The sequence below is a fragment of the Microtus oregoni genome, unplaced genomic scaffold, assembly GCF_018167655.1.
Source record: "Microtus oregoni isolate MIOR12 unplaced genomic scaffold, Mior012 000004F_ref0000308, whole genome shotgun sequence".
Classification (NCBI taxonomy): domain Eukaryota; kingdom Metazoa; phylum Chordata; class Mammalia; order Rodentia; family Cricetidae; genus Microtus; species Microtus oregoni.
Genome location: NW_024543063.1, coordinates 48,754,310 through 48,782,092, shown reverse-complemented (window position 1 = coordinate 48,782,092; position 27,783 = coordinate 48,754,310). Strand labels below are relative to the sequence as shown.

Genomic DNA, 27,783 nt, shown 5'->3' with positions numbered 1-27,783 from the left:
AGAGCACTGATACTCTTCCAGAGAACCTAGGCTCGATTCCCAGTATCAATATGGCAGCATGCAACCTAACTTTAACTCCAGTCTTAAGATCTGACACCCTCTTCTGGCCTCTTCAGGCACCATGCACACATAAGGTGCACAGACAGACACATAGGCAAACACCCAAATATATAAAGGTATTATTATTATTTTTTTTTCCGAGACAAGGTTTCTCTGTGTAGCCCTGGCTGTCCTGGAACTAGTTCTATTCACCAGGTTAGCTTCAAACTCAGAAATCCCAAGTAAAAGTGCTGCGATTAAAGGTGTGTGCCATAACTGTCTGGCAAAAATAAATCTTTTTTAAAAACCTGAATAAATAAATCAGTGAAAAGTTTATGACATCACTTTAAAGTTTCTCTATGAATCCTCAACACTCCTACACCAACCACATGAAAAATCACTCAGTGTACTTCATAATAAGAAAGCAACACATGGCAAGCCACAAAACCTCTGCCTGGCCAACCACACTAAAGCATAGCTTTAAATGCTTTTTTTTAAATTTTTTTTTAATTAATTTGTTTATTATGTATACAATATTCTGTCGGTGTGTATGTCTGCAGGCCAGAAGAGGGCACCAGACCTCATTACAGATGGCTGTGAGCCACCATGTGGTTGCCGGGAATTGAACTCAGGACCTTCGGAAGAGCAGGCAATGCTCTTAACCTCTGAGCCATCTCTCCAGCTCCCCAGCTTTAAATGTTTTTATCAGAATTTCTGATTATTGGCTAGGCATGCTATAAACCCAATATTTAGGAAGCAGAGGTAGGAGGATTGCCATAAATTTGAGGTCAGCCTGGTAGATAAAAAGCTCCGGGCCAGCCGGGCGGTGGTGGCGCACGCCTTTAATCCCAGCACTTGGGAGGCAGAGGCAGGCGGATCTCTGTGAGTTCGAGACCAACCTGGTCTACAAGAGCTAGTTCCAGGACAGGCTCCAAAGCCACAGAGAAACCCTGTCTCGAAAAACCAAAAAGTAAAGAAAAAACCATTTCTGATTCTGTGTATGGGTGTGGGGTACCTGTCTGATCCCCCCAAGCTGGAGTTACAAGCAGTTGTGAACTGCCTGATGAAGTTCTGGGAAATGAACTCAGGTCTCTGGAGGCTACAGGAGCGGTAAGTACACTTAACCACTGAGATATTTCTTAAGACCCCCCATTTCTGGTGATTTTAAGTAAGAGAGGTACATTTATCTTACTGTGTGTGTTCTTGGCCAATCTCCTTCTACTGTATAGATCCTGAGAACTGAACTCAGATTGTCATGCTTTGTGGTAGTTTTATGGCACTGGGCCATCTCACCAGCCCAAGGTACACATTTTTGGCTGCACTGCCACATACCCATATACCCCCATATGATCAGAAGGCAACAGATACCTAGTGGAATGATTTATCAAAAACAAAGCCACCAAAACCTGTGAGCAGTCTGGATTCATGTTTATTGAAGCCAGTAATTAGACATCTTCCCAGCACTAGAAAGCAAGGCTCCACATGACTGCATACTGCACCCAGAGAGAGCCACACCTTGGACTCAGGCTAGTGGGAGATCACTGCACTTATGAACTTAGCAGAGAGAAAACAGCAGACTTTTACTTACAGCATCAACATTGTTAGGTAATGACGTACAGAGCAGTCACTTTCAACTTCATCAAGTTAAGAAAACAGTCTCTTCGGTTTAAATACTGGTTTTAAAATGCCAATAATAGTAATAAAAGAGGTGTAGCTGGACATTGTAGCACACGCCTCTAGTCCCAGCACTTGGGAGGCAGAGGCAGGTAGATTTCTGAACTGGAGGCCAGCCTGGTCTTCAGAGCAAGTTCCAGGAGAGCCAGGACTACATAGAAAAACCCTGTCTTTTTTTTTTTAAAAAAAAAAAAAAGGAAGAAAAAAGTGCAAATAAAACCATCTAGCAGCATTATCTGTTGGATTTTTAGGAAAGACCAATTCATAGCCCTCATCTGGGTTGGGCTTATTCAAAATTATCCATTTAAAGACAAAGAGGTAATCATTATAACATGTATAAATAGTCATAAAGTTGTTTTTTATAGTCTACCATACAAGTGTTTTCTGCAAATAAAATTAATTTTACTTTAAAAAGTGAAGGTTGTTTACTATTTGGCCTTTGGTTCCGATGCTTAAGAATCCTAAAACAACAAAAATCACCTCATTTCCTCAAACTCCAAAAGAACCCTGAAGCTCCCCAAAGCTGGTAGACTTTGGCGACATGCACCAGCTCCTCCCAAGTGTCAAAGAAGTAGCAGTGGTCTCCAGAAGCCTTCCCAGGACCAGGCCTCAACACTCATTGATTGGCTTTAGCATGTTTTACATCAACACAAAAGTGCCTCACCATTCAATGATACATTTAAAATTTTGCATCAAAATTTTAAAAATTATACTTTTAGGCAAGTGTTTTTTTCAAGAATTTCTGAGGTCTTTCTTTTTCCCTGACTGCTGCAGAGATTAAGTGACCCTACCTTTAGGGGGGCCATCTATAGGTCAGCACCTCACTTACACGCCCTCAGTTCACTGTCACTGCCTGGACAACCTGGTAATCTGAAGCAACAATGCATGTTAAAAACAAAAACAAAATAAAACCCCCAAAATAATAACAACAAAAAACTGAATTAAAAAGGAAAAACTTATATATTTCAACAGTAAAACGGGCACAAGAAACATCTTTTTGTTGTTAGAGGGGCAAGTAAGCACTCAGCTTTCTCCTTAACAGTGTTCAGACCTTTACAAAGTGACTCCAGACAGCCACAGAGCCTTGTCATAAACTAGATGTTAACTTACGCCCAGTACTACATTAGTGGTTAGTCAAGTCTGGTATGCAAGTAAAGTAATGACATTAGGGACACTATGCCGAGACACACTGTAACAAACATTCATATAAAAAAGTAAACTCCATGGAAGTGAACTGTGGTTTTCCCCTTGGTTTGGACAACAAATGTTTTATACATTAAAGTCATGGTAGTGTTTGTATTATATGTGCTGTGTCACAAAGAAAACTCAAAGTGCTATTTTAAATCCACAGAAGACATTCTCAGAATGGTGGTGTGTGACATGATGATGTGCATGAATATGCCCCTAAATGGAAGACACACAAAACTCTCACTTCCATAAGAAAACAAGTGCTACATTTTATGACAACACAAATCTGTCCCTTCCATTTTCAATTAAAGCACTTCCTTGTTGGTCTGGTAGCAGTGATCAGACCAGAGCCACAGAAAGAACCTTTTGTATCAGTGAAGGTTACCACAAACTCTAAGGCAGGAATTGGAACAAGCTTATTAACTAGAATGCAATGACATTAAATACTTCCCCCAAACTTCATATAGCACACTGCCATTATGGTAAAATGGGAGATCAATCACCCATTTTCTATTAGTTGGCCAGCCTGTAGTAGTTAAAAATAATAATTTAAAAAAAATAAAATAAAGCAGGAGCTATTCGAAATATCTAATTCAAAGTAAACAAATTTTGTATCTGCTGACTTCGAACACAACCCATAGCAACCACCTGCCCCAGCTTATATACGCATAGACCCAGCATTTCTCCAAGGACAGAAGGACATGGCCTGGGCCAAGCATGTGGGTCCTGGGCAGCTGCCATTTCAGCATCCTGTGTCAGTTCTACCTTCCTCAGGTACCCCACACAAAACACACTTTCCAAAATTAAAGATGCATTCAGAAGAAGTCCAATTCCCATTCTGTTTAGTGTTTAGTTTGGAAATGCTTCTAATTGTTAAGTCTTAAAGGCTGCTATTTGACTTCTACCGTGCACATAGTTAATGCCACTCACTTCCTCCTTCCACCTCCTTCAACCTTTGGCTTCCCCACCAGCACTTCTCTCATCCCTCCTGAACACTTCTCTTCCCTGGACTTTCTGCTACTTAATCTGCTTCCCAAGACCACGCAAGTGGTCAAACTATGATCATCTCATCAATGACTTACTAGTCTCGTTTGCTCCCCCTGATAGTAAGTGGGCCCCCTTTTTCCACTCTAAAAGAAGCCCAGCTGTGCTTGCTTCCCACAAGAGAACCGCAGCCCAAGGGTCCAAGGGACATCCCTAACAAGGGGCCTGACATGTAACCTTCCTAAATGTGCATCTCACACTCGGACAAGCCAATGAAGTATATATATTTCTTTTAAAAGTTCATCTCCCCTACCCCAAAAAACTGATAGCATGTGCTGTATCAGAAAAATCCTGGTCTTATCAGATGAATATACATAGTTATTTGGTCATTTGACATATGCACTTTTAAAGGAGGATCAGGCTTCATTTTCTGTTGAAGAGTTTGTTACCATGGAGTCTGGCTTTCGAGTCATTCTATCCAGTTCTTCCTGAACATTTGACAACACAGTCTTTTGTCCTTTAAAAAAAAAAAAAAAAAAAAAAAAAGGAACAAGAGAGAGAGCAAAACAGCAGCGTGAGAAAAGATTTTTTTTCCCCACAAGGCAGAGTTTCTCTGTGTATCTCTGGCTGTTCTGGAAATCACTCTGTAGACCAGGCTGGCCTTAAATTCACAGAGATCCACCTACCTCTGCCTCCCAAGTGCTGAGATTAAGGCATGCACCACCACTGCCTGGCTCTGCTGGAGAAAATTTTTAAAAAGCAGAATTTAAAATCATACAGTCAGCCTTTAACCCCAGCCCTCGGGAGGCACAGGGTGGCAGATGTCAAAGTTCAAAGCCAGTCTGGTCTATAGAGATAGTTTCAAGACAGCTGGAGCGACGGAGAAACTTTGTCTTGAAAATTTAAAAACAAATAAAATCATACAAACTCCTGCCACCATTTGTATTGACAACATTCTCAAAGAAGAGAAAGCCTTCTCACCAAGGGCAAGGAGACAGTTCTAACCTTGTTAATGCCAGTGTCACAGGCCTATGTTCCTCCAGTTATGCAGTGGGTAGGGGAGTACTTTCCTCCAGTTATGCAGCAGGTAGGGGAGTACTTTCCTCCAGTTATGCAGTGGGTAGGGGAGTACTTTCCTCCAGTTATGCAGCAGGTAGGGGAGTACTTTCCTCCAGTTATGCAGTGGGTAGGGGAGTACTTTCCTCCAGTTATGCAGCAGGTAGGGGAGTACTTTCCTCCAGTTATGCAGTGGGTAGGGGAGTACTTTCCTCCAGTTATGCAGCAGGTAGGGGAGTACTTTCCTCCAGTTATGCAGTGGGTAGGGGAGTACTTTCCTCCAGTTATGCAGCAGGTAGGGGAGTACTTTCCTCCAGTTATGCAGTGGGTAGGGGAGTACTTTTCCCATCATCTCCCTGGAGGCCATCACTAAGTTTCAGGCATGTGGTAAACTACTTTCTTCCCAGACAGGCACTTAGCTTTTATTTCTAGCTGCAACACCTCAGACTGACTAATGGGCTGATGATGTAGCTTTGGCAAAGTATTTGCATCACTGAAAGATAAAACCAAATAAACTCACAAAATCACTTAGCTTAAACTGACTCACATGGAAATACCATGTTTTATGATGAGACTGAGTTTGGACAGTTCAATCCTGCACAAAGCTGGTGCTCCATTTCCTGTTGTCAAATAATGTCTGGGGCCTGGACAATGACCTCTATTTCCGGTAAAGGGCAAATACTACATCAAGGCTGAGGCCTAGATCAGATTCTTGAGTCTCTATGAAGTTATAAGTTGTTGGAGGCCCAGACTACCCCAAGGACAAAATAACCTTCTAATGTTCTCTTCTATTTTGGAAAAATTGATAAAAAACAAATTAACATATGCTGAATGCCCTTTATATGTGGGGTGCAGTGGTGCATGCTTATTTACAGTCCTAGTACGAGGATCCAGAGTTCGAGGCAGCACAGACTTGTCTCTAAATATACAAAAGCAAGTCTAAAACATACTCTACTGGTTGTCTAGTAATCATCAACTCCTGGGTTTGACTGTTGGCCTCACAGAAAGGAAATAAATGGCCTCTAGCTTAAGAAAGTATGTGATTCCCAAGGACTCCACCAGTTTGTTTCAGAAACCTCCAAGACTAGCTTTTCCTACCATCCTACATGGAAGGACAGATGACTGGGTCGCCACAGAGAGAAACTGCAATGAGACAGTGTAGGTACACAGGCTCTGGCTCTCTGTAAGATCAGGGGCAGTGGAGCAAATAAAATGATCTTCTTTCTTTCTTTCTTTCTTTCTTTCTTTCTTTCCTTTTTATACACTTGCATGCCTGGTGCCCAAGGAGGTCAGAAGAGGATGTGAGATCCTCTGGAACTGGAGTTAAGGATGGTTGTGGACCACTATGTGGGTACTGAGAACCTGACTCCTCTGCAAGAACAGCAACTGATCTTAACACTGAGCCATCTCTCCAGCTCAAGCAAATAAAAACTCTTCAAGTATCACATAAAATTAAGTAAATGTCAATAGCATACTCTACAATGACCTCCAGTGTAAAGAGTTTCCAGATCAAGGGTACAGGCACAACTTAGACCTTATGCTGATTTACTCAATAGCCAGAATGTACATTAAATCACACTTTAAATGTAAATGTGCCAGGGAAGTCTGCACAGCATAAAAAGCCAACAGAAAGCTTAGTTCTGTTCACTGCTGGTCAGAAGACTGGAGGCCTGCAGGCTGGCGGAGACAAGCACTGCCATCCAGCTCGCCGTCAGCACTGTCCGGATGGGCCCTACCTGACTTCTTGCCTGTGCTCTGCACTCCACCAGCACTAGGACTTCCAGGAGAGCCTGTTTTTTTACTCAACAGACTATTGAAGAAGCTGGCCAATACCCCTTCACTTGCTGCATTATCTAAGAAAACACAAAAGAAAAACATAACAAAACATCACTCAAACTGATGACTTCACAGAAGATGTAGTTCTTAGATTAAAATTAAGCATCCGTAGCCATCACTTTCCTAGCTGAGCACATTCACGTGTCACTGTTTCCTGAGGCTAACTGGGCAGTGAGGAGATTACCAATGAAAACATGTTGACACCTCCCACCTTTGAGGGATCTATGTCCTTAGTATAGTGCTTTTTAGTTTTATAAGTTCATAGGACTCACAGCCTGTTATGAAACACTCATTTTCTAGTAAAACATGTTCACCAAAAAGGCAAGAATTTACAGGATTTTGTTCTGATGGTTTACTGTAGCAGTATCTTTGGGTATCAATAAGCACTGGGATAACACCTTAGTCTAGTTTGGTGAGAACAAAAGAAAAAATAGCCAATTCATAAATAGTATTAATAAAAATTTAAGAAATAAAACTCTATATATTGTTCAGGGACTTCCTAAATCATATTCTTTTCTGAAGGTACCTGCAGGGTCTGAAGTCTTACACAATGTCTGGTGAACATGACTAACCTTGCTGGGAAGTAACAGCCTTGCTGGAAGACAACAGCCCAGTGTTCCTAATCCCATGAGAGCCCCAGCTACTATTACAATAAACCCTTCGGGCCGAGGACTAAAATCTTCCCCCAAACAGCATACATACTTTTGATGTTTGGATCTGGTTTCTTTACTGATGTTCCTGGGGATGCGCTTGGCACACTAGCTGGTCCACCCCGACCCTGGGTCCTTGGAGAACCAGAGGGTCCTCTGGCAGGAGATTCCTAAGTCCAAAACCAGCCCATGTCACACATAAATATAAAAATAACAACCCCTCCCCCACAAATTTCATCATCAAGACATTTTTGCATATCTAGAGTAGCGTAGTGGAGGTGTGCTCCCAGCTCAGTCCCTTTCTATGCCTCAGTCTCCTGAGACGAGAGCTTAAAGCGTCCTCATTCTCAGCTGTAGACCTTCATCAAGCATTTCTAAGACTATTGCATTTCTGGCTGTGGGTCTTTGGGAGACCAATTCACTTTAAAATATAAAAGCCCACATAAACATAAACTGTTACAAATAATGGTGTGAAGTTAGAAGGCACCCACGACACCAGGCCATGACCCTCTGTTTGGTGTAAGGTACTCACGGAGGTTCTTGTGGGCGTGGCAGGCTGCTTGGCAAGGAGTGACTGCAAAGAGAGGGACAAACTGGCCATTAACCAAGGCCTGTAGCATGAACTGAGGTCTGGAGAAGGGTTGACTCCTATGACCGTACTACAGGACGACAATAAAGAGTCATGTTTTACACTCTAAATGCAAAATAACCTAAAGCCAGTATTTGTATATGATGAAGACACCCCCAGTAACCAGTCTGGAAGCTAAGGAAATAAACAGGCCATAGAAAAGGGAAAGAGTTGGGAAGAAACTGCCAAAAACTAACAGGACCTGAACAAACCACTAGGAGAGGGTGACATGTCTAACAATTTGGGTCAAAGAGAAAGGTTAAGGGGCTGGAGAGATGGTTCAGAGGTTAAAAGCATTGCCTGCTCTTCCAAAGGTCCTGAGTTCAGTTCCCAGCAACCACATGGTGGCTCACAACCATCTGTAATGAGGTCTGGTGCCCTCTTTTGGCCTGCAGTCATACACACAGACAGAATATTGCATACATAATAAATAAAGAAATAAACAAACAAACAAATAAATAAATGTTTTTTTAAAAAATTAAAAAAAAAGAAGAGAGAAAAATGTTAAGATGGGGTTTGTGTACAAAACTATCACCTTAGGTGGAATCAAGGTGAATCTGGAAGAAGGCCAGGATGAATGGCATAAGAACACACTGTATGGGGTTGGAGAGATGGCTCAGCACTTAAGAACACTGACTGCTCTTCCAGAGGTCCTGAGTTCAATTCCCAGCAACCCACATGGTAGCTCATAACCATCTGTAATGAGATCTGGTGCCCTCTTCTGGCCTGCAGGCATACATGCAGACAGAACACTGTATACATAATAAATAAATGAAATTAAGAAAAAAGAACACACTGTATGTATGCATGAAAAATTTAAAAAAACAAAATGTTATATTAACTGTCACTTTGGGGCTGAGGATGTAACTCAGTTGGTAGAGTATGTGCCTAGCATGCAAGAAGATGAGTTAGGTTCCCGGCACTGCATAAAGCCAGGCATGGAGACATATGTCTGTTATTCCAGCACTTGAGAGTTAGAGGCAGGGTTCAATGCCATCCTTGGCTAGATAGTTGAAGATCAACCAGGAATATACGAGAACTTTTCCTTAAAAACAAAACAAAAAACCAAGTCGGGCAGTAGTGGTACACAGCCTTTAATCCCAGCACTCAGGAGGCAAAGACACATAGATCTCAAGGACAGCCTGGTCTGTAAGAGAGAGTTCCAAGACAGGCTCCAAAAGCTACAGAGAAACACAGTCTTGGGGGGGGGAACAAAACCCCAAAACACAAAAACAGCCCCCCCCCCACCAAGCCCAAACCAATATTCAAAACAAAAAAGTTAACAGCTTGGAAAATGACTTTCCTTGATGGAGGAAGGTCATTGGCTAATAAAGGAACTGCCCTGGCCCATTTTATTGGTTAGAGGATAGGTGGGAGGAGAAAACAGGACAGAACACTGGGAGGAAGAGGAAGTGAAGTCAGAGACTCGACAGCTCTGCTCTGGAGCAGACACCTGAGAGAGACGCCATGCCCTGCTCCCGGGATGAAGCTCCGACCCAGGATGGACATAGGCTAGAATCTTCCTGGTAAGCGCACCTTGGGGTGCCATACACAGATGATTAGAGATGGGCTAAATTAATATGTGAGAATTAGCCTAGAAGAGAAGGGCCAGGCAGTGTTTGGAGGAATACAGTGTCCGTGTAATTATTTCGGGGCATAAGCAAGCCGGGCAGGCGGCCGGGGTGTTGGGGACGCAGCTCCGCCGCCGCCCCTATTACCACATTTCCTTATCTACAAAAATGTATATTATTTGCTTTTATACACTATGAGAAAAAAGGAAGTGAAGTCAGGCCACTTGGTAAATTGTCAATTCAAGAAGTAAGCCAGCAAATCTTCTCAGGGCAAACAGGGAACATAAAACATACTAATCCCATCCCTGCAGGATAGTGTACAATGAAGGCAGGCATCATGAGGCAGGTGCTCCAATCCCTTCCCCATAGAAAAAGTAGGGAATGAGGAAACCTTGTCTTAACCTCCATGCCGCTGCAAGCTCTCGATCACATACGGCCCCAAACCTCCTCCAGAAAGGGCATTCGATGCAAGAGAAGGCATCTTACCTGTTGTTTCATGAGGAACACCTGCTCATCCTCTGCTGCCAATTCTTTGTCGTGGACCAGCTGTGAAACAATGCATATTTGTGGCCACAAGCAACAAAAATTCTCAAATGACTGTCAAAATTCTTGCTACAAAAATCTTGGCCCAGGCCTCCACATGGGTTTGGGGGATCTTTCTTGAGATCGTAGTTACATTTTTCTAACTGGGTACAGACCCTCTCCCAGAACTAGTCAGGGCATGTAGCCAATTCATGTTCTTAAATCTGGTAGGTCCTAAACAGTACCTCCCAGATCAGTCTTCAAGAGCCCCAGAGGGAGGGGATTTAGCAAAAATAATCCAGAAGAGACAGGAGCACAGTGGGACTTTACAGGAAATGCAGCCATAATTGACATGGTCATACCCTCACTCACACTTCATATCAACAGACTCATTTTCATGATGTAAAACCACCTAAGTAAGGTCTTGAAGAGACTGACTAAGGTACCTTTCTCACAGGAGGCTTTACAATAAAATCTTCGTATGCATCTTCTGGCTTCACGGTTGTAAAATTTTCATGTAAAATAGCTATTTTCTTTTCATTATCCCAGCCTGCAGGTCTAAAAACAAGGAGGCACAGGTTAGCCTGCTCTGCCTGAGATTGCCTTCCCATATATATCTGAAAGACATTTCAGGTTATAAGAAACTCCTGGGTAAAGTCCTTTCTCACATCTCTACATCTGGAGGTGTTGTGTCTTGTAGCTTTGGGTACATACCAAGACGCACAGCAGGCATATCTCATCAAATCAATGTGACACATCCTACTCCAAGGACTCAGGGATACTAGATGTAAGGCGCCAGTGTGAGACACTGCCCCAGTGAAGGTTTCAGGAGCCAGCCCTGTTTAGAACAATGCACAAAGGAAGGCGGTCTAGAGAGGGCTGTCACTCCTGGGCTTGGGCTCTGCTCTTGCATTTTGTCCCTCTTGAGGACACTTCTTTATAACAATTATCTTATGGACAGCTCATTAATTTTTCTAGCATGGAAGATGTGCCTTGAAGCCAAAGAAGAAATCATGGCCTCTATCTATTCTGGGCTCCCCACAAGAGACACAAGGAGACCTTAGGTTCCCATGCGGATGTTGTAGAGATTAACATCACAAGCAGAAGGTACGAGGTTTGATCAGTGTTCCAATTCTACTCTCTTAAATGTAGCACCACACAGTTCTACATGACACAATTCTGAGGTCAAGAAGCTCTAGATAAAAATACACCAAAAACCACCGACTGTTCTCATAACCCTCTCTTGCCAAACACCTAACCCAAGAGGGTGCCAATCCAGGGTGCTTCTCCCAAACCGTCTTGTAGACCTTACTAATTCCTACATAGGCAACTACCAACAGACACAACAGTAAAAAGGGACTGGACAAAGCTGAGATAATCATGACACATGCAGCCTCCAGAGCAATGAGATGCTTCTCCATTACACATGAGCCCTAAATCCAACAAGAATCCCAGCTCCTCAGGATGATGTTATTAGGAACGAAGTGATTACAGAAGCACACCATTCATTAAGTTTCTGCTTTAGTGCCCGACTGTGCTGGGTGATTCTTCAGGGCCAGGGTAGAAACAATGTGAGCGAGACTCTCTTCAAACACACAGGAGGTAACCTGTTTCGTTTCCGAGAAGCACCTGGCTCTTGTACGGATCCTTTCACGAACGTCCTGGCCCCTTCCTTCTGGTCTGCTTGAGACAGTCCACTTACTTTGGCAGCAGACCTTTCTGGCCCCACTACACTAGCCCACTGCTGCCCCCCTCCTCTTCAGTATATGTCTGTCTCTGTGTGATAACAGGGACATGTAGCGTTTACGTCCCCAGCAGAGAACCTGACTACCTAAGAGGTGCTGTGTGTGTAAAGCTTGCTGATAGACAAATGTAACTGTCAAGTCCAGAAGGCAGGAAAATGTTACATCAATCTGCTAATCTAAGACCACAGCACTGTCATATGCGTATATGGCAATATGATTCTCTAGTTAGAAAAAAGATACCAACTCAAGAAAACAGGCTGGTTAAGTCTCTGGCACAATGACCAATCCCAGGGGCTTGCAAAATGCAAATTCCAGAAAGTACACTGACAGGGATACTGAGAAGGGGCTTGCAATCACCCTGGCAACAGCAGTCACGAGGTGCTTTTACACAAGCCACTGAGGATCCACAAACAGAAAGCTCTATACTGTGAGTCTCTCCCCAGCCAATGCTTCACCAGAACTGACAGTAAGTATACAAAATGGCTTGCTTACATTCTGACTACCTTCTTTCAATGAAGGAATGCAGCTCCTCTGACCATACCACCCAATTCCCTTAAACCAAGTGAGTGAGCCCAGAAGGAGCAGAGAGGGTCAGGTTGAGCCCAGGCACTCTCAGTCAGAAGCGCTACACTGAAAAGGCACGACTAAGTAGCAAATGCACTATAGAGAGAAGGGCTTAGACGCCATCACCTCCAAAGCACTCACATAAAAACTGCGTCCTTTTCCACAACTAAGGCGGGTATGGTAAAGTGGAAGCCATATGTTTTATGAACAATGTACTTATACAGCAAGTCAAGGTTTTTCTCTTCCTTCACTGAGGTGTAAATCAAAGCAGCTCCATCTTATCAATTTGCTTAAGGAAAACCAATTCATTGTAAGACAAAACCCAATCATACATATACATAATCCTTAAAGGGCTAGGTGATCTGTTGTTTATCCACATGCAAATGACAAAGCATGCAAAATTTAAAAACTAAAAAGGGACAGGAGCAGAGGAACCATAATCAATACTCCAAGCATGCAGAGGCTGTGTAGGATGCAGCTATTTTCCTTTAACACTTAGACTGCTGTCATTTCTGGGCTTGCTTCCTAAGAAGCAAATTCAGTGGAACACCACCCTCAGCCTATAGAGGTCCACAGATTGCTTCCCAGGCAGGTGCTCACAAAGGAATGAGTTTATCATTAAGCACACCTTCAAAGTCAGTGTCGACAAAGAGCTCAAAGGAGGCACTTGTCACTCGTACTCCAGGGTGTGGAAATAAGATACCAACTGCTGTTGGCTTTATACAAAAGGACTCAAAAAGCTGCTGACATGGTGTCTTTCTCCTGAGCGGCACAAAGACGGAAAACACCTGCAGTACCTAACCCAGTAACCATGCTGGTGACTGAACCTCTCTGCATAAGAGCAAAGTCTAACAAGATGTCTAAGTACAATCAATGTCATTTGGTCATAAAATGGTCACGAGTAAGTTTCTTAATATGAAAGCCTATCAAAAAGTACGGCCATAAAAACAAGGCAACTAAACTGGGCAGGGTAGCACATGCTTGTAATTCCAGCACTCAGGAAGCCAGGGAAGAAGATCACAAGCTCCAGGCCAGCCTGGGTGATATTGTAAGACTCTGTCAAAAAAAAGTAATACTTAACAAAGTAACCAAAGACATGCTTCAGTTAGTATATGTAAAATTCCAACATAGGAAAAATATAAAACTAATGCAAAGTTTACAACTTTTTTTCCCATGGCAAAAACTACCCTGTGAGACAGGCATGATGGCTTGCTTAGTGTTTGAGTAAAGGTGGTTGCTACCAAGTCTGACAACCTAAAGTTGACCTTGAACCCACACGATGTAAGGAGATAACCGATTCCCCAAGTTTCCTCTGACCACCACACTCATGAGCCCCCTTCAAATAGTTAAGTGCAGTGAAAAAGAAAAAAGGACTACTCTGTGCTGAGGAAGGGCCCGATACAGCATCCCAAGGATACACTGGAGGCAGAATCTCCTCAGGTGTGACTGTATGAAGTCGAAGTGCTCGTCCCTATAATCATGCTCTTTCTCCAGGATGCTCACTGTGTCACACTGCAGGAGAGACAAAACCAAGAGGAACATTAGCTCTCTGCTTTTCTGCCTGCTCAAAATAGAATAGGAATTTCTTCATAAATAACTCCACAAGTGACCAGGTACTAATTCAGGTACTAATTAGAGAAGAATAAAAGGAACAAGAGAGTTCTCGTTTATCCTGGCCTCAGTTTACACACAAAGCAAAGATGTAATAAGCCTGATCACCTCATAATTGTTTTCAATAGGAAATAAAGTCACATTGGGAGAGAGGCCCTTTCACACTGCTGTGCACTGCACTTCACACTGCTGTGCACTGCACAACAACGTAGCTTTTATTTAGGAATAAAGCACTTTTGAAATCCAAAATGTTTTTAAAGCTACTTTCCCCTTGGGGCTGGAGAGATGGCTCAGAGGTTAAGAGCACTGTCTCCTCTTCCAGAGGATCCGGGTTCAAATTCCAGCATCCACATGGCAGCTCACAACTGTTTGTAACTCCAGTACCAGGGGATCTGACACCTTCACACCAATGCACATGAAATAAAGTTAAATAACTTATTTTTTTTTTAAAAAAAAGCTGCTTCCCCTCATATATAGGAGACATACCTTCTCTAAAATTAAGCTTAATTTCTATTTCTACTTCATCATCCTATTTTCACTGTCAGTGTGGACCAGATGCACTGGCTTACAGACCCTTAAGAAAACTGCTTTCACTTAAGTTTGCCCATGAAGTCAAATAGGGCTTTCTGAACTAAGTGATGTCAAGTTTGCAGCAGCATTAAATGACAATATGTTCTACCCTGACACATTCAATGCACCTTAATGAATCCCGAATAAGCCCAATTCTCCCTCAAGAAGAAACTTCATCAAAGCTTCTGAAACTTTGAGATGGTGATTGTTCACTGGCCAAACCCAGCCAAACTTACAATTCCCTGGACGCACCTTTGTGCACACCACCAACACTGGGATCCCCAGGTTATGAGTCAGCACATTGTCACCCAGAGGGAGGGCAACACTGTCTTCATCTGAGCCTGAGGTCAGAGGCCCTCTTCTCTGTGGGGAACCCTGACAACCTTCTTCAGGCTCAATGTAATCTTGAAAATCTTTCATAACTACAAAAAAAAAAAAGAGAAAAATTACAGACACAAATAAAAACATACCATAGGTTTAGAAAATTAGGAAAAAAGGTAGTAACAATTAAAAAAAAAAAAGAGCATTTATGCATGGCACAAGCTGCAGCTCTAGGGTCTAGGGATCGTGATGCAAAGTGCCAGATTCGCATCTGGTGCCTCACATCTACTGAGCTGTGAACTACAAGAGCAGTAGACCTTCTTAACACCTTCAGTCTCATGTAATCCCTAAATAGGCTTTTAAAGTTCTGTTTTTAAAAATTGTACTATGACTCAATCTTGTGATTTTTCATGTGCTAGGCAAGCAGTCTACCACTGAGCCCTAGCCCAAATTTTTAAGGTTCTTAAGTTCATACTAGTTTCTATAATTAAAGACTACCAAGTGAAATAAAACGAAGAACACCACCACCAATAATTCCCTCACATATACTTTTCTCATGTGGCAAACATTTTTCTAAGTACGGATAGTTCAACTATTACTTCATTATCAGTGACCACTAGAAATCACGTAATACAACTTGTCAGGATCTAATGAGAAAAGCTTACTGGATGTCTACAATCTGAATCCCAGAGCATTCATTTCCATGTAGCAGAGGCAAACAGAGATCATGTGACTGCACAGCACCAGCCACATTCCTCCTTGTCTCCACTCTTATGAACTTAGTCTTCAGGGTAACTTGAGTTACACATGTAGTGTCACGGCCGGCCTATCTGTGGTTAACATAACTGAACCAACACGACTGTTATTTTGGTTAAAGGGGCCCCTGAGGGAGCTGGAGCAAAGGCTCAGAGGACTGATTCAGCAGAGGACTCAGCTTCAGTTCCCAGCACCCATGTGGAAGCTCACAAACATCTGGAACTCCAGTTTCAGGGAATCCAATAGCCTCTTCTGACCTCCATGAGCACTAGGCATGGATGTAGTCTACATACATGTGCAAGTAGAACACTCATAAAACAAGTCTTTACAAAAAGAAAAAGGGCACTGGTGGAGAAGCCAACGGCTGTAGCTGAAGACCTGAACCTATATGTGAACATGTATAGGTTCCAATGATGGGGCTTGATTTTGCTTTGTTTTGTATTTGAAAAGGGTCTCGCTATGTATCCCTGGCTGGCCCAGAACTCACCATATAGACCAGATTGGCTTTGAACTTGTAGCAATTGTCCAGTCCCTCCCTCTGACTCCTGAGTGTTAGAATTATAGCTGTGAGTCACCAAACCTAGATCTTCATGTGTTGGGACAAAGTCTCTCCAGGCTTAGGAGCCAATAGGCAGCTCTAATTTTCTAATAAACCCGACAGGACTGAAAAAGGCCTAAGGCCATTTATACTTTCACCAAAACCATGCAAAGTAAACATAACCAAAGTATTGGGAGAGGAGAGGGAGGGAATGGAGAAAATGACTGCTCTTCCAGAGTACCTGGGTTTGAATCCCAGCACCCACACAACTGACGACCACCTATAACTCCAGTTCAAAAGGATCTGATACCCTCTTCTGGTTTCCACGAGCACGGCACACATATGGTGCACAGAGATACATGCATGTAGAACATCCACACATAAGTAAATAAAGCACTATGGAAGGCCAAGAAATTATTTTTGTTGCTGCTTCATAACTGTAATTTTGATACTATTATGATTCGTAATGTAAATAGCTGATATGCAAGATATCTGCTATTAGACCCCTGTGAAAGATTTGCTCAACCCCTAAAAGAGTTGCAACCCACAGGCTGAGAACTGTTCTAAATGATTGAAAAATTGGACTTTTTGTTTGGCATGGTGGCACGTCTTTAATCCCAGCACTCCAGGGGCAGAGGCAGGCGGATCTCTGTAAGTCCCAGGCCAGCCTGGCCTACACACCAACTCCCAGGCCTGCTGAAGTTACAAAGTGAGATCCATGTCTCAAAACAAAACAAAATAAAGCCGGGCGGTGGCGGCGCACGCCTTTAATCCCAGCACTCGAGAGGCAGAGGCAGGCGGATCTCTGTGAGTTCGAGGCCAGCCTGGTCTACAAGAGCCAGTTCTAGGACAGGAACCAAAAGCTACAGAGAAACCCTGTCTTGAAAATCCAAAAACAAAAACAAAACAAAACAAAAAATAAAAAATCTAAATAAAAACAAACCCTGGCTATTCAACAAGAGTAGGAAATTCACATATTTTAAATAGAACATTGTAGAAAACAGATTGGAAGACAGAAAATATATATAACATACAGAAAAATGAAGAAAGGTGGATTACAAAAAATGAGAACCATAATCCTGAAAGTAAAATGTAGCTCAATGTAATACTTTCTCTATAGGCAGTGAAGCAGCCAACATTTCACCCCAGAAAACATTAAGGCCCAGTGTTGAAGGGAGTCCCCACTACTCTAGCTTCACTGCTGTGGTTTCCCCTCTTTCTACCTCACTGACGGCTTGCTGCTGGATGCAGTTTTGAGAAACTCCTTCTATGAAAAAGTCCGACAGACACCAGGAAAAAACCAACTGTTACGATTTAAAGTGGTGGGTTTGGATACTGAATTGACAAGGAACAGTCTTGTGATAGGTGATTTGCCATCATAACTAGGTTATTGGAATTGGCATAGTGGTGTACACCTTTAATCCCAGCACTTGAGAGGCAGCCTGGTCTACAGAGTGAGTTCAAGGATAGTTAGAGCTATATAGCGAGATCCTATATTCAATAACTAAATAATCACCTTGGGGTGTGCAGGTAAGGATGCTTCTAGACAATCTATGGTTTGTTTACAGTTTAGGAATAAAGAGATTCAGAGCATCTATGCTAGTCTACCCCTTCACAAAGGTAGGAAAGCTTTCACCACGTCTCCATACCACAATCCCTGCTCCTAGACTACATAAAAAACAACAACAAAAACAAAGAGAAAACAAGCTGAGTACTAGTTAGTATTCATTTCTGCCTACTGACTGCAGATGTATTGTGACCAACAACAGCCTTATGTTCCTGACTCCATGCTCTCCTTCCTTGCCATGATGTGGTGTGGGAGGTCCTTCTGTATATGTGTTGCTTTTATTGATTAATGAATAAAGAAACTGGCTTGGCCTGATATGGCAGAGTAGAGCTAAACAGGGAAAACTAAACTGAATGCTGGGGGAAAGAAGGTGGAGTCAAGAGAAGCCATGGAGACAGACACGCTGAAACTTTCCTGGTAAGCCATGACTTCATGGTAATACACAAATTAATGGAGATGGGTTAAATTAAGATACAAGAGTTAGCAAATAAGAAGCTAGAGCTAATGAGCCAAGCAGTGATTTAAATAATATGGTTTCACACATATGTTATGATTGATGTTCCTCTAGGACTCCTTTCAGCGAGAGTCAGGGATGTTTCTTATGCTTTCACCATCTTTGGTGACCCTTTTCCTCCCACTGGGTTGCCTCGTTCAGCCTTGGTATGAGGGTATGTGCCTAGTATATTGCAACTTGCTATGCCATGTTTGGTTGATATCTCTGGGAGGCCGGCTCTTTTCTGAAGGAAAACAAAGGAAAAATGAATCTGAGGGGGAGGGAAAGTCAAAGGGAGGGACTGGAAGGAGAAAAGGGAGGGGAAACTCAGTTGGGATATAATATATGAGAGAAGACTAAATAAACAAACAAACAAACAAACTAATATGGTTTCTGTGTGATTATTTCGGGGCTGAGCAGCTGGGAACAAACAAGTGGCCTCCTACAACAATGATAGACTGTATTCCCCCAAAAAGCCCCATCACACCCCCCCCCCCGCAAAAGAAGAACCCAACAACAAAAACCCTTCTTTACAATATCTTTGTCCTGTTGTCTCAACAATAACAATAATTAGTCCACCACACCTACAAACAAGTATCTCCTTCTAGCGGCTCTAGGACTTGCTTCCCTTGGCCAGCTCTGGTGCCAGTGGCTGATCACAAAGCAGTTCCAATCTGACAGGCTGGGATGGAAGCTGGACTGTAAAGCAGTGTTTACTTGAAAATAATACTACAGGGGGCTGGAGAGATACTCAGGAGTTAAAAACACATCTTACTCTTAAGAAGGATTGGAGTTCACTTCCCAGCACTGCCTAGCAACCTCCTTCAGGAGGCTCCAACACTTCTGCCGGAACCTGTATTTACATGAATGAATACTGTGCCCCTCCCCACATAATTGAAAATACAATAAATCTTAATAAGAAAATAGTGAAGAGTCTAATTAATCTGGAAGGCAGCAGTCCTCTGAGGAAGAATATCAACAACTAACTACTTTCCTAAAAGTAAGCTAAAACCAGTGTGAACAGACACACTCCTTCAGAAGGCAGCACAGGCATGGCTACCACTCCAAACATCAAAGACCAGGGACAATAAAGCAGAGACCCTCAGACATAGACATGATTCAGTAGTTGCTACATACCCTCCAGAATATACACATATTCTCTCCTCTTCCCCTAACCCAACAGAACCCTGCTCAGAACACACAGAATTAAGACTTTTCTGGACTGTCAGGGGGGTCAGCAGATCAAAGTGCTCCCTGTGAAACACTGAGGTCAACCCCTAGCACCTGTAGTAAAGTCCTCCTGCTTATGCATGTGCACACACTGTAAACGACCAAAAAAACTCTGCTCTCATCCTCTTTAAAAGACAGGAGGCTTGTGCACCTCAGCATCGCCTTCCTGGAACACAGACAGGCTGCTGACATTCTGGTTGTCAGGAGGAAAAGAACCACACCCTCAAAATGACAAAGCAGAAAGCACAGTGAGCCAGGGCTCTGGAGCTGTCTTCCCAGAGCTGCTCGCTCTTGGTCTCATCTTCAGGAGAAATAAACTCCAGTCTTGTTGAAGTCATCTTCCTCTCCAGGGTTCTGTCATATGTCGCTGAATCCAATCTTCAGTGGCACAGACACCAGTGACTAAGACCATTAAATTAATTCAGTGTCTCATTCCAAAGCTCCCCAAGAATAGGTATCCTGTCTGCTGTATCCCCAGCACCTAGAACAACACCTAGTTAGTTCCTCATTTTCCTCATCTGAGAAAAAGTGGTACCCTTGGCCAATGTGGCTCTTTTTCTAGTTTCATAAATCTCTATAAGGTTATCAATTCAAGAAAATGTGCTCAGAGGACTGAAGTCTGTAGCACATTAGTTCACTAGTCTGGGTATGAATCTGTGTGCAGTGATCTAGAAACAGCTTTTCAGCCTCAGAACTACTCTGCTGAGTTGTCTTTAACATCTCTGTTTTGCAAGAAAAGGAGGCATTATCGAAAAGGGTCAGTGGCTGGAGACAGATGAGCTGAACTGCATGATAGTCACTATACCCACATGCGGATGAGCCAGGAAGCACACACGCAACAAAGGAAGAATAAGCTGTCAAGCTGCCTGTTTTAGTTAATGATGGATAGGGGCAAGATGAAGTGTGGAACAGGAAGACATGCAGTAGAAAATTCAATTTGAAAAGCACTATCAAACTCAGAACTCTCTTGCTAGTTAGTGTACAGATACTATGTTATGTGCCATGCTCTGGAGCCCTTGTCAATCCACCAAAGGGAGTGATGTCACCCTGTGGCACTAAGCCAGAGGCAGCCAAGCTTCCACTGGCCAAGACACTGCAGCTGCCGGTTCCACTGCCTGCCCCTCCCGTTTCGCTGGCAAAGGGACAGAAGCTGATGTAACTGCACAGAAGCAAAGGAAGGAAAAACAAGCTTCTGAACCACATTTGAAAATCCACCAAACTTCCTTTAATTTGAAAGTTCTTTGTCCTCAGAAGGATTCATATGTCTTTAACCCTAAAATAACTTTTATTGTATTTTAATGACCCCTCCCACAAGACAATTTTACTATTCCTGAATGTAATCATATTTGCTAGATTCCAAAATGAACTAGTTGGAAATGAAAGAGTTCTCTTCTTTAGACTTTTATTAAAGCCATCAACAAGGAGACACGGGATCTCTATGGGATTCAAGAAACGTGGGTTTGGGGTTTGGAAAAAAAATGTTCCCAAAGACTGTCCCTAGCTGGTGGTATTACTGAGTTATGTTTGACTGGATGGAAGCTCTCAGAGGATTCTGCATGAGCATTCGGCTGAATGGCTATTAGAAGAGGGACCAAGCGGAAGGAAGGAGGCACTGCAGACATTACTTGACAGTTACCCTTTACCCCACCCTTCTCTGCCTCCCTTCTGCAATGATAAGAAGGCCTCATCACAGGCCAAGAAACAGCCAAGTGACCATGAACTGAGACTTCTGAAAACATAGCCGAAACAAAACATTGATAATCTTTCAAGTTTTTTCTTTTCTTTTTCTTTCTTCCTTCCTTCCTTTCTCTTTTTAATAATAGGGTTTCTCTATATAGTTATAGCTGACCTGGAACTTGTTATGTAGATTAGTCTGGTCTTGAACTCACTGAGATCTGCTTCCCAAGTACTGGGATTAAAGGCACATACCATGACACCCATCCATCCGTTTTTGTGTGTGCATACACTTGAATGCCTGACTATATATACACTATATGCATGCTAGTGACCAGATGCCCTGGAAAAAGAAGTGGAGGTTGTGAGCTACCTAATAAGGGTACTGGGAACTGAGACTAGGTCCCCTGCAAGAAGAGCAAGTACTCTTAACCACTATATCACTTCTCCAGCCCTTCAAATTAATCTTGATAACTGAATTTCAATAACTGAAAAATATTTCAGAACAAAAGCAGATTCTATGCCAAGTAAACTCTCTTGGCTGAAAAAGAAAGTGGCCCCAATAATCCAAAGAGACTAGTAAATTTTACTCACATTTTCGTTCCAAATCCCTCATTTCCTCTGGTGGAATTTTCATCTTGTCAATGTGCTCACGCAGAACACTAGCCCACTTCTGTAGAGATTCCATTATAGTCCAAGGTCTAGACATGTCTGCAACAAAAATGGCCAGGGTCTCCGGCAAAGACTCAGCTGAAACTGCGAATTTCAGCAGGCCTTTGTGGTAGAGGTCTCCATCTAAGATCCACACATTGCAGCGGGTGTGATCTGCGGAGAGAAATGATGCACCACCATCACCTAACAATGTCTGCAGACAACGAGAACAGCAGCACTAGGGAGGGAAGGAATCCACACAGAAATCCCAGCCCAGCAGTGTCTACCCAGCAGCCAAAAAACCAGCCTACACAGAATCAACTGCCTAGACTTGTTAAAGTTTAGCCTCTAAGATTTCAGCAGATTCTAAGGAGCAGGAGTGAAAGGAATTCGCTTTCGGTAACAATCGAAGGACACTAACGTTTATTGATGAATTGTCTAAGTAATCTACTGTCCCAAGACACCAGCGATCTGGGAGGTGGTGAACAAGCTGACTAAACCCTTTTGTGTGGCACACTTAGCAACTATAGTTATTAGAATAATAAGTCATCTACTCCAAGCATCTTTATCTTTTAGATATACATATGGAAGTATTTACAGTTGAAATGGTATTAATGTCTGAAACTGGATAAAAAAATAATCCAATGTGGACTACAGGGAGATCTTAAGATACAGCTGAAATAAAATGTACCAATAACTGGTAAGTGTGATAATTCAACTACAGAAGGTAATTCTCTAAATTTATAGGATATTTTTAGAAAATTTCACATATATATATACGTACATATATACACGTACATATCTATATGCATGTATATTCCTTAAAAATTATTTTTTCTATAAAAGTATCTTGGGAGAGGGAACTCCTAACATCAAAATGTCATTTCATTAATTTCCTTTCCAACATATACTTTTAAAACCTACTTTTCTGCCGGGCGGTGGTGGCGCACACCTTTAATCCCAGCACTCGGGAGGCAGAGGCAGGTGGATCTCTGTGAGTTCGAGACCAGACTGGTCTACAAGAGATAGTTTCAGGACAGGCTCCAAAACCACAGAGAAACCCTGTCTCGAAAAACCCAAAAAAAACAAAAAACAAAAAAAAAAAAAAACTACTTTTCTTTAGCTTCCTTGTTGATATAACCAAATTATTAGTATCTATAAAAATGTATTTTGATGAGTTTGAACATAAAAGTATCTACATCTAATTGTATTTACAACCTCTAAATTATGTTAAAATTTTAGACTTATTTTTATTATTTTTAATTCTATATAGGTGTGTGTGTGCCTACATGCAGTGATGTGCGCCAGAATACAGGTGCCCTCAGGCCAGAGGTCTCGGATCCCCTGAAGCTAGAGTTATAAACCATTATAAGCCACCCGACAGGGTGCTAGAAACTGAACTAACGTAGTGCTGGGATGGGTCCTCTGAAGAGTAGCAAGTTATCCATCTCTCCAGCTCTTATTTAAAAACTTTATAAGATACATTTAGAGTTACGTGTGCCCTTGAGAGCATAAGTGAAGGATATGTGTAGGTGCACACATCCACAGTGAAGTCAGAGGAGTTACTTCTTTCCTTCCATCAAGTGGGTCTCAGGGATCAAACTCAGGCTCTCTTGGCTGCAGGTGACTTTATCTGCCGAGCTACCTGACTGGTTCCAAAACTTCAGTATATTTTAGTTTGGGTCTGTGAACCAACTCCAGACATATGAGGTTTATATGCCTACCTATCAGCAAGTATAGTTCCTTTTTTCGGCTTTCCTTGCCAGTGTCAACTATGCATCACTCACCCATTTGTGGGAATCACATATGCCACGCAGCATTAGACGGATATCTAACTGAGAGGCAGTGGTCCTTTGACATGGGATGTCCTACCACAACCCAGATATGACCAGAGACTATTTTCTTTAGCAGGTGATTATCTGTGAAGGGTGTACTTACAATCCAGTCATACCACACATTAAAAAGACTAGCGCTAAAAGATATATAATTAACCTAAGGCAAGGACAACTCTTCCATCAGACAAGGACTCCCAAGTAAGTAGCTGAAAGAAAAGTTCTATAAATGCAGCAAGGAAAAAGGTCTAGTAGTGACAAGAAAGGAATCTGAAACAGATGTCAGCATAAACTTCAACTCAAAGCCAACTAATGTGGTTACTGGGACGCTCTGTCCTGCAATGTGCCTCAGTATTGGAAAAACCAGAGGACACAGAGATTCAGAGCATCTACACCGGTATGCCCTCTCTCCATGTCTCCAGTGATCCTATCCCACTCCCACACTCTGTCCACCTGCAAAATGTACCATCATCTTCCTCCTCATATGAGGAAATGGAAGTGAAGGGTGGTTAGCCTACCATAACTGGTGGCATTCTGAACCAGTTCTGTCTGGCTCCCAAGCCCAAGGTCTTCCCACAAAAACCATAGCACCCTACAAAGGCAGGAAGCAAAAGATGCAAACATTCAAGGTCCCCTAGCTTGGTTTAGTGGCCTCACTCATGTAAGCATAGACAGCTGAGTCGAGACATACACTCAATGCCTGTTTTTCTGACAGAAGACAAGAGGCCTTGACACCAGGCCTACTTGCTGCATTCTTTTCCAAGACCTTTAAGGAATGTTCAAAAAGACAAAGTCAAGGCAATGGGGCTAAAATCCCTGAGATCTAAATTAGCATATAAACATGCCCGAGCTTTAGGAAGAGCCCCTACCCATGTCCTCTACTCAATAGCTTGGAGACAGCAGGAGTGTAGTGCGAGAGGCCTTTTGGTTTATCTTCTTCAATTTAGGAATAAGAAAGTAGGGTAGCTTTATAAAATCACCCTAACAACATGATCACTAGTATTTAAACAGGCAAAGGCAAATATAGAAAATGAAATTAATCAACACACTTCATCTTTAGACTATAGGCACTGATAACTATTCTACAGTCACTAAAAGATCTGACTGTAAAACCTGAAAAATTATAAAGGAGTTATTATGGAGTAGCATCTCTGAGAGTTCAAGGCCAACCTGGTCTATACAGTGAGTTTCAGGCCTGCCAAGGCCATTATCGTAAGACCCTGTCTCAAAAAAAAAACAAGACCAGACTAAAAGTGAATCAAGTCCTGCAAAGACAAACACTTCACCATTCTCTTCAGCTCTAACAGAGCGCTGGGAAGGTCTAGGCATTAGGAGCCAGAGTGCTGCAAGTCACTTTACAATGGAGTAACAGGTCACTCACCATCCCGGTCCTCATCGTGAACGCTGAGGTAAAGATACTCCAAGCCTCTTCCTTTTTTGCCATGCTCTGCTCCTTGTAGTTTGGTCATGAGAGTTGTTTTACCAGAACCATCTTCTCCTACAAGTGACATTCACAAAAAAACAAAATGTACTATGTGTCATGCTAGGCAAAGATGGCAAGTCATAACATCAACACAATAAGAAACGACTAAGACTCTGAAGCAAGCCTGCCGCTAAGGCCTCAGCTCCCATCAACAAAGTAAATCTGCTCTAAGAGTGCCCAGGAGAGGCAAAGACAGCCAGCCCCAAAATCCCAAAGAACCCTCTACTGCATTTCTCTTAACGTCCCAAGGGAAGGAATAAGATAAATCCACTAGCTCTAAGTTTCTAAGACAGACATTCAGAGAAGTGAACGTCAAAGGTGGGACTAGTTTCTCACAAAATAAATCTTTACCACAGTAAAAGAAAGAACTCTTCAAAACACAACTAACCTCAAAAGTCTAGGAATACTGAACTAAAATTCTGATTCTTTTTTTTTTTTTCGAGACAGGGTTTCTCTGTGGTTTTGGAGCCTGTCCTGGAACTCGCTCTTGTAGACCAGGCTGGTCTCGAACTCACAGAGATCCGCCTGCCTCTGCCTCCTGAGTGCTGGGATTAAAGGCGTGCGCCACCACCGCCCAGCCTAAAATTCTGATTCTGAGCCGGGTTTAATCCTAGCACTTGGGAGGCAGAGACAGGTAAATCTCTGCCAGTTCGAGTTCGAGGCCAGCCTGGTCTACACAGAATTCCAGAACAATCAGGGCCACACAGAGGAACCGTGTTTTGAAAATTCAACATACAAATCTGCTTCTGCCTCATAATCATGAAGTTTATAAATATTATTTACATGCATCTGATTTTGAAACATCTTCACAAGCACCCTAAAGGCTTGGAAGCTGGGGAAAAAGTAATTACTAACCTAAGCAAAACTCCTAAGTACTGAGTCTCATCTCCCTCGGACTATCTATATCCAACACCCTCCCCCCCACAATATCCCTAAAGAACCACTATTACTAAAGACCCTTGGATTCATGCTGGCCACAACTCACCTAGACCATGGTGAGTGCCCCTCAGCCTGATTTCAGCACCTGCTCATTCTCATCTACCCGGCACTCTGCAGCCCGAGCTATTTCCCTAAAGCCCATATCTGGCTATAACCTACCACACTGGCCATTACCTGGATGAGAGAAACACTGGGAAACCACCAGGCAGTTATTTCCTAAAGGCTTGGGGAAGGGTAGAGGAAGATAAAATCTGTGAAAAGCAGGAGCCTCAGGAAAGAACTAATCTATGTGCCTGCACCTAAACAGTTACCCTTCAAAACACCCGACTCCACAAGTTCTTAACACATCAAGCAGTGTGATGCACCCACAGCAGTCTGCTCTTGACAGGAAAGATGCAGGGCAACCACGCACACATCTGCCTCCTGCTAGACTGGGATTCTTGCAGAGTGTCTAAGCTCGGCTGTGCTGTCCCATTGCTCAGCCCTCACCCCAACCTCAACAGCTTTGCGCGTGAACGCACCTAATCCCTTTCATTTGTATGAGATAACTGAAGTCAGAGAGGTTAAATGACTGATTTGGCAACCTGGCAGTGACTGCAGGAGTAATGCAAGAAAGTTCCTAGGGCTGACTCCCAAGGTCTGCTGCCTTTGGGGAGTCCCTTGTGCCTCTGCTCAACAGCCCACGAGGGCTGAAGAGAGGCTTCGAGACTTCTCAGTTCCCAGCCCAGGTCACCTAGTTCCCCCATCTCCATCCAGCCTGAACATTCTCTTTTCCCTTTCTCTACACCCTCAACTTGGTGAGCACAAGACTAAGTGATGAAGAAGATCAAGGCTGAAGGCTCAGCCAATGAATGATTTGAAGGAATGCGCCACAAGCCCACGCCACATCACTGGACTCCAAACGGACCTGCATTCTGGGGGTCAGGAGAGGTGTGGGCTTGGAGACTCTCCGGCCGCCCTGAGAGAGTTCAGGGTAGCCTCCCCGGCCGGCCAGCCAGCAACAAGCAGGCAGTAAGGGTGGAGAAGGCAGGAACCTGTAGGAGGGGCACTGCCTGGCCCACCCCGGCGCCCCAGGGCAGTACCCGGCTGCTCACCGAACACCAGAATGTTCTTGCCGGACGGCAGCTTGGACCTGGAGCGGGTGGACACTTCGCTCAAGATCGAAGACCTGCGGCGACAATGACAAGAGTGGTCAGCGCGGGACCGCCCAGGACCGCTCGGCCCGTCAATGTCTGCCCAAGGTACCGCCCGCTCCGGCCCACTCTCTGCCCGGCTACGACACCCGTGGCTCTGTACGTTCCTCACCATAGACTCTGGCCTTCCTCCTCTTCACTGGTTAGGTCGCCGGCGGCCGCCACTGCTGGCCCATTGGGGCCCAGCAGCAGCTTCTTCTCCACCCCCACCGGCGCCATCTTGCCAAATGCAGCCACAAAGAGGGCCCTCCCCCGGGCCGGTCGAGGACCCGCAAGGACCCCGGCAGGGCAGCGCCGCCCGCCCGCCCAACCGCAGAAGCTTCGCTATCCAGCGCGTCCCGACGGGCCGGCGACGTCCGCGTGCGTCTGCGGGTGGCGGAAGCGCCGCAGCGAGGGAGGTTGCTCGGTCAGGCAGCGAGCCGGACAGCCTTACGCGGGAGGTGGAGCCGCGGGCCCCGCCCAACTGGG

At 43.6% G+C, this 27,783-nt stretch overlaps 1 protein-coding gene across 3 annotated transcripts; it reads right to left on the bottom strand.

The window, feature by feature from the left end:
* Positions 1-1,450: 1,450 nt before the first annotated feature.
* Dync1li2 (dynein cytoplasmic 1 light intermediate chain 2) lies at positions 1,451-27,750 on the bottom strand. 3 transcript variants are annotated; one of them, XM_041649945.1, is made up of 13 exons: positions 27,428-27,747; positions 27,217-27,290; positions 25,082-25,198; positions 21,812-22,042; positions 14,891-15,060; positions 13,876-13,969; positions 12,599-12,734; positions 10,595-10,706; positions 10,113-10,172; positions 7,960-8,001; positions 7,480-7,597; positions 6,678-6,794; positions 1,451-4,402 (listed from the first exon to the last, which is right to left on the bottom strand). In XM_041649945.1, the coding sequence occupies exons 1-13, from the start codon at positions 27,532-27,534 to the stop codon at positions 4,302-4,304; spliced, it is 1,479 nt and encodes a 492-aa protein (XP_041505879.1). In that variant the 5' UTR covers positions 27,535-27,747; the 3' UTR covers positions 1,451-4,301. The 3 variants fall into 3 exon arrangements, with proteins under 3 accessions (XP_041505879.1, XP_041505880.1, XP_041505881.1); XM_041649946.1 differs by lacking the exon at positions 6,678-6,794 and having other exon boundaries at positions 27,428-27,750; XM_041649947.1 differs by lacking the exon at positions 27,217-27,290 and having other exon boundaries at positions 27,428-27,748.
* Positions 27,751-27,783: the final 33 nt, after the last annotated feature.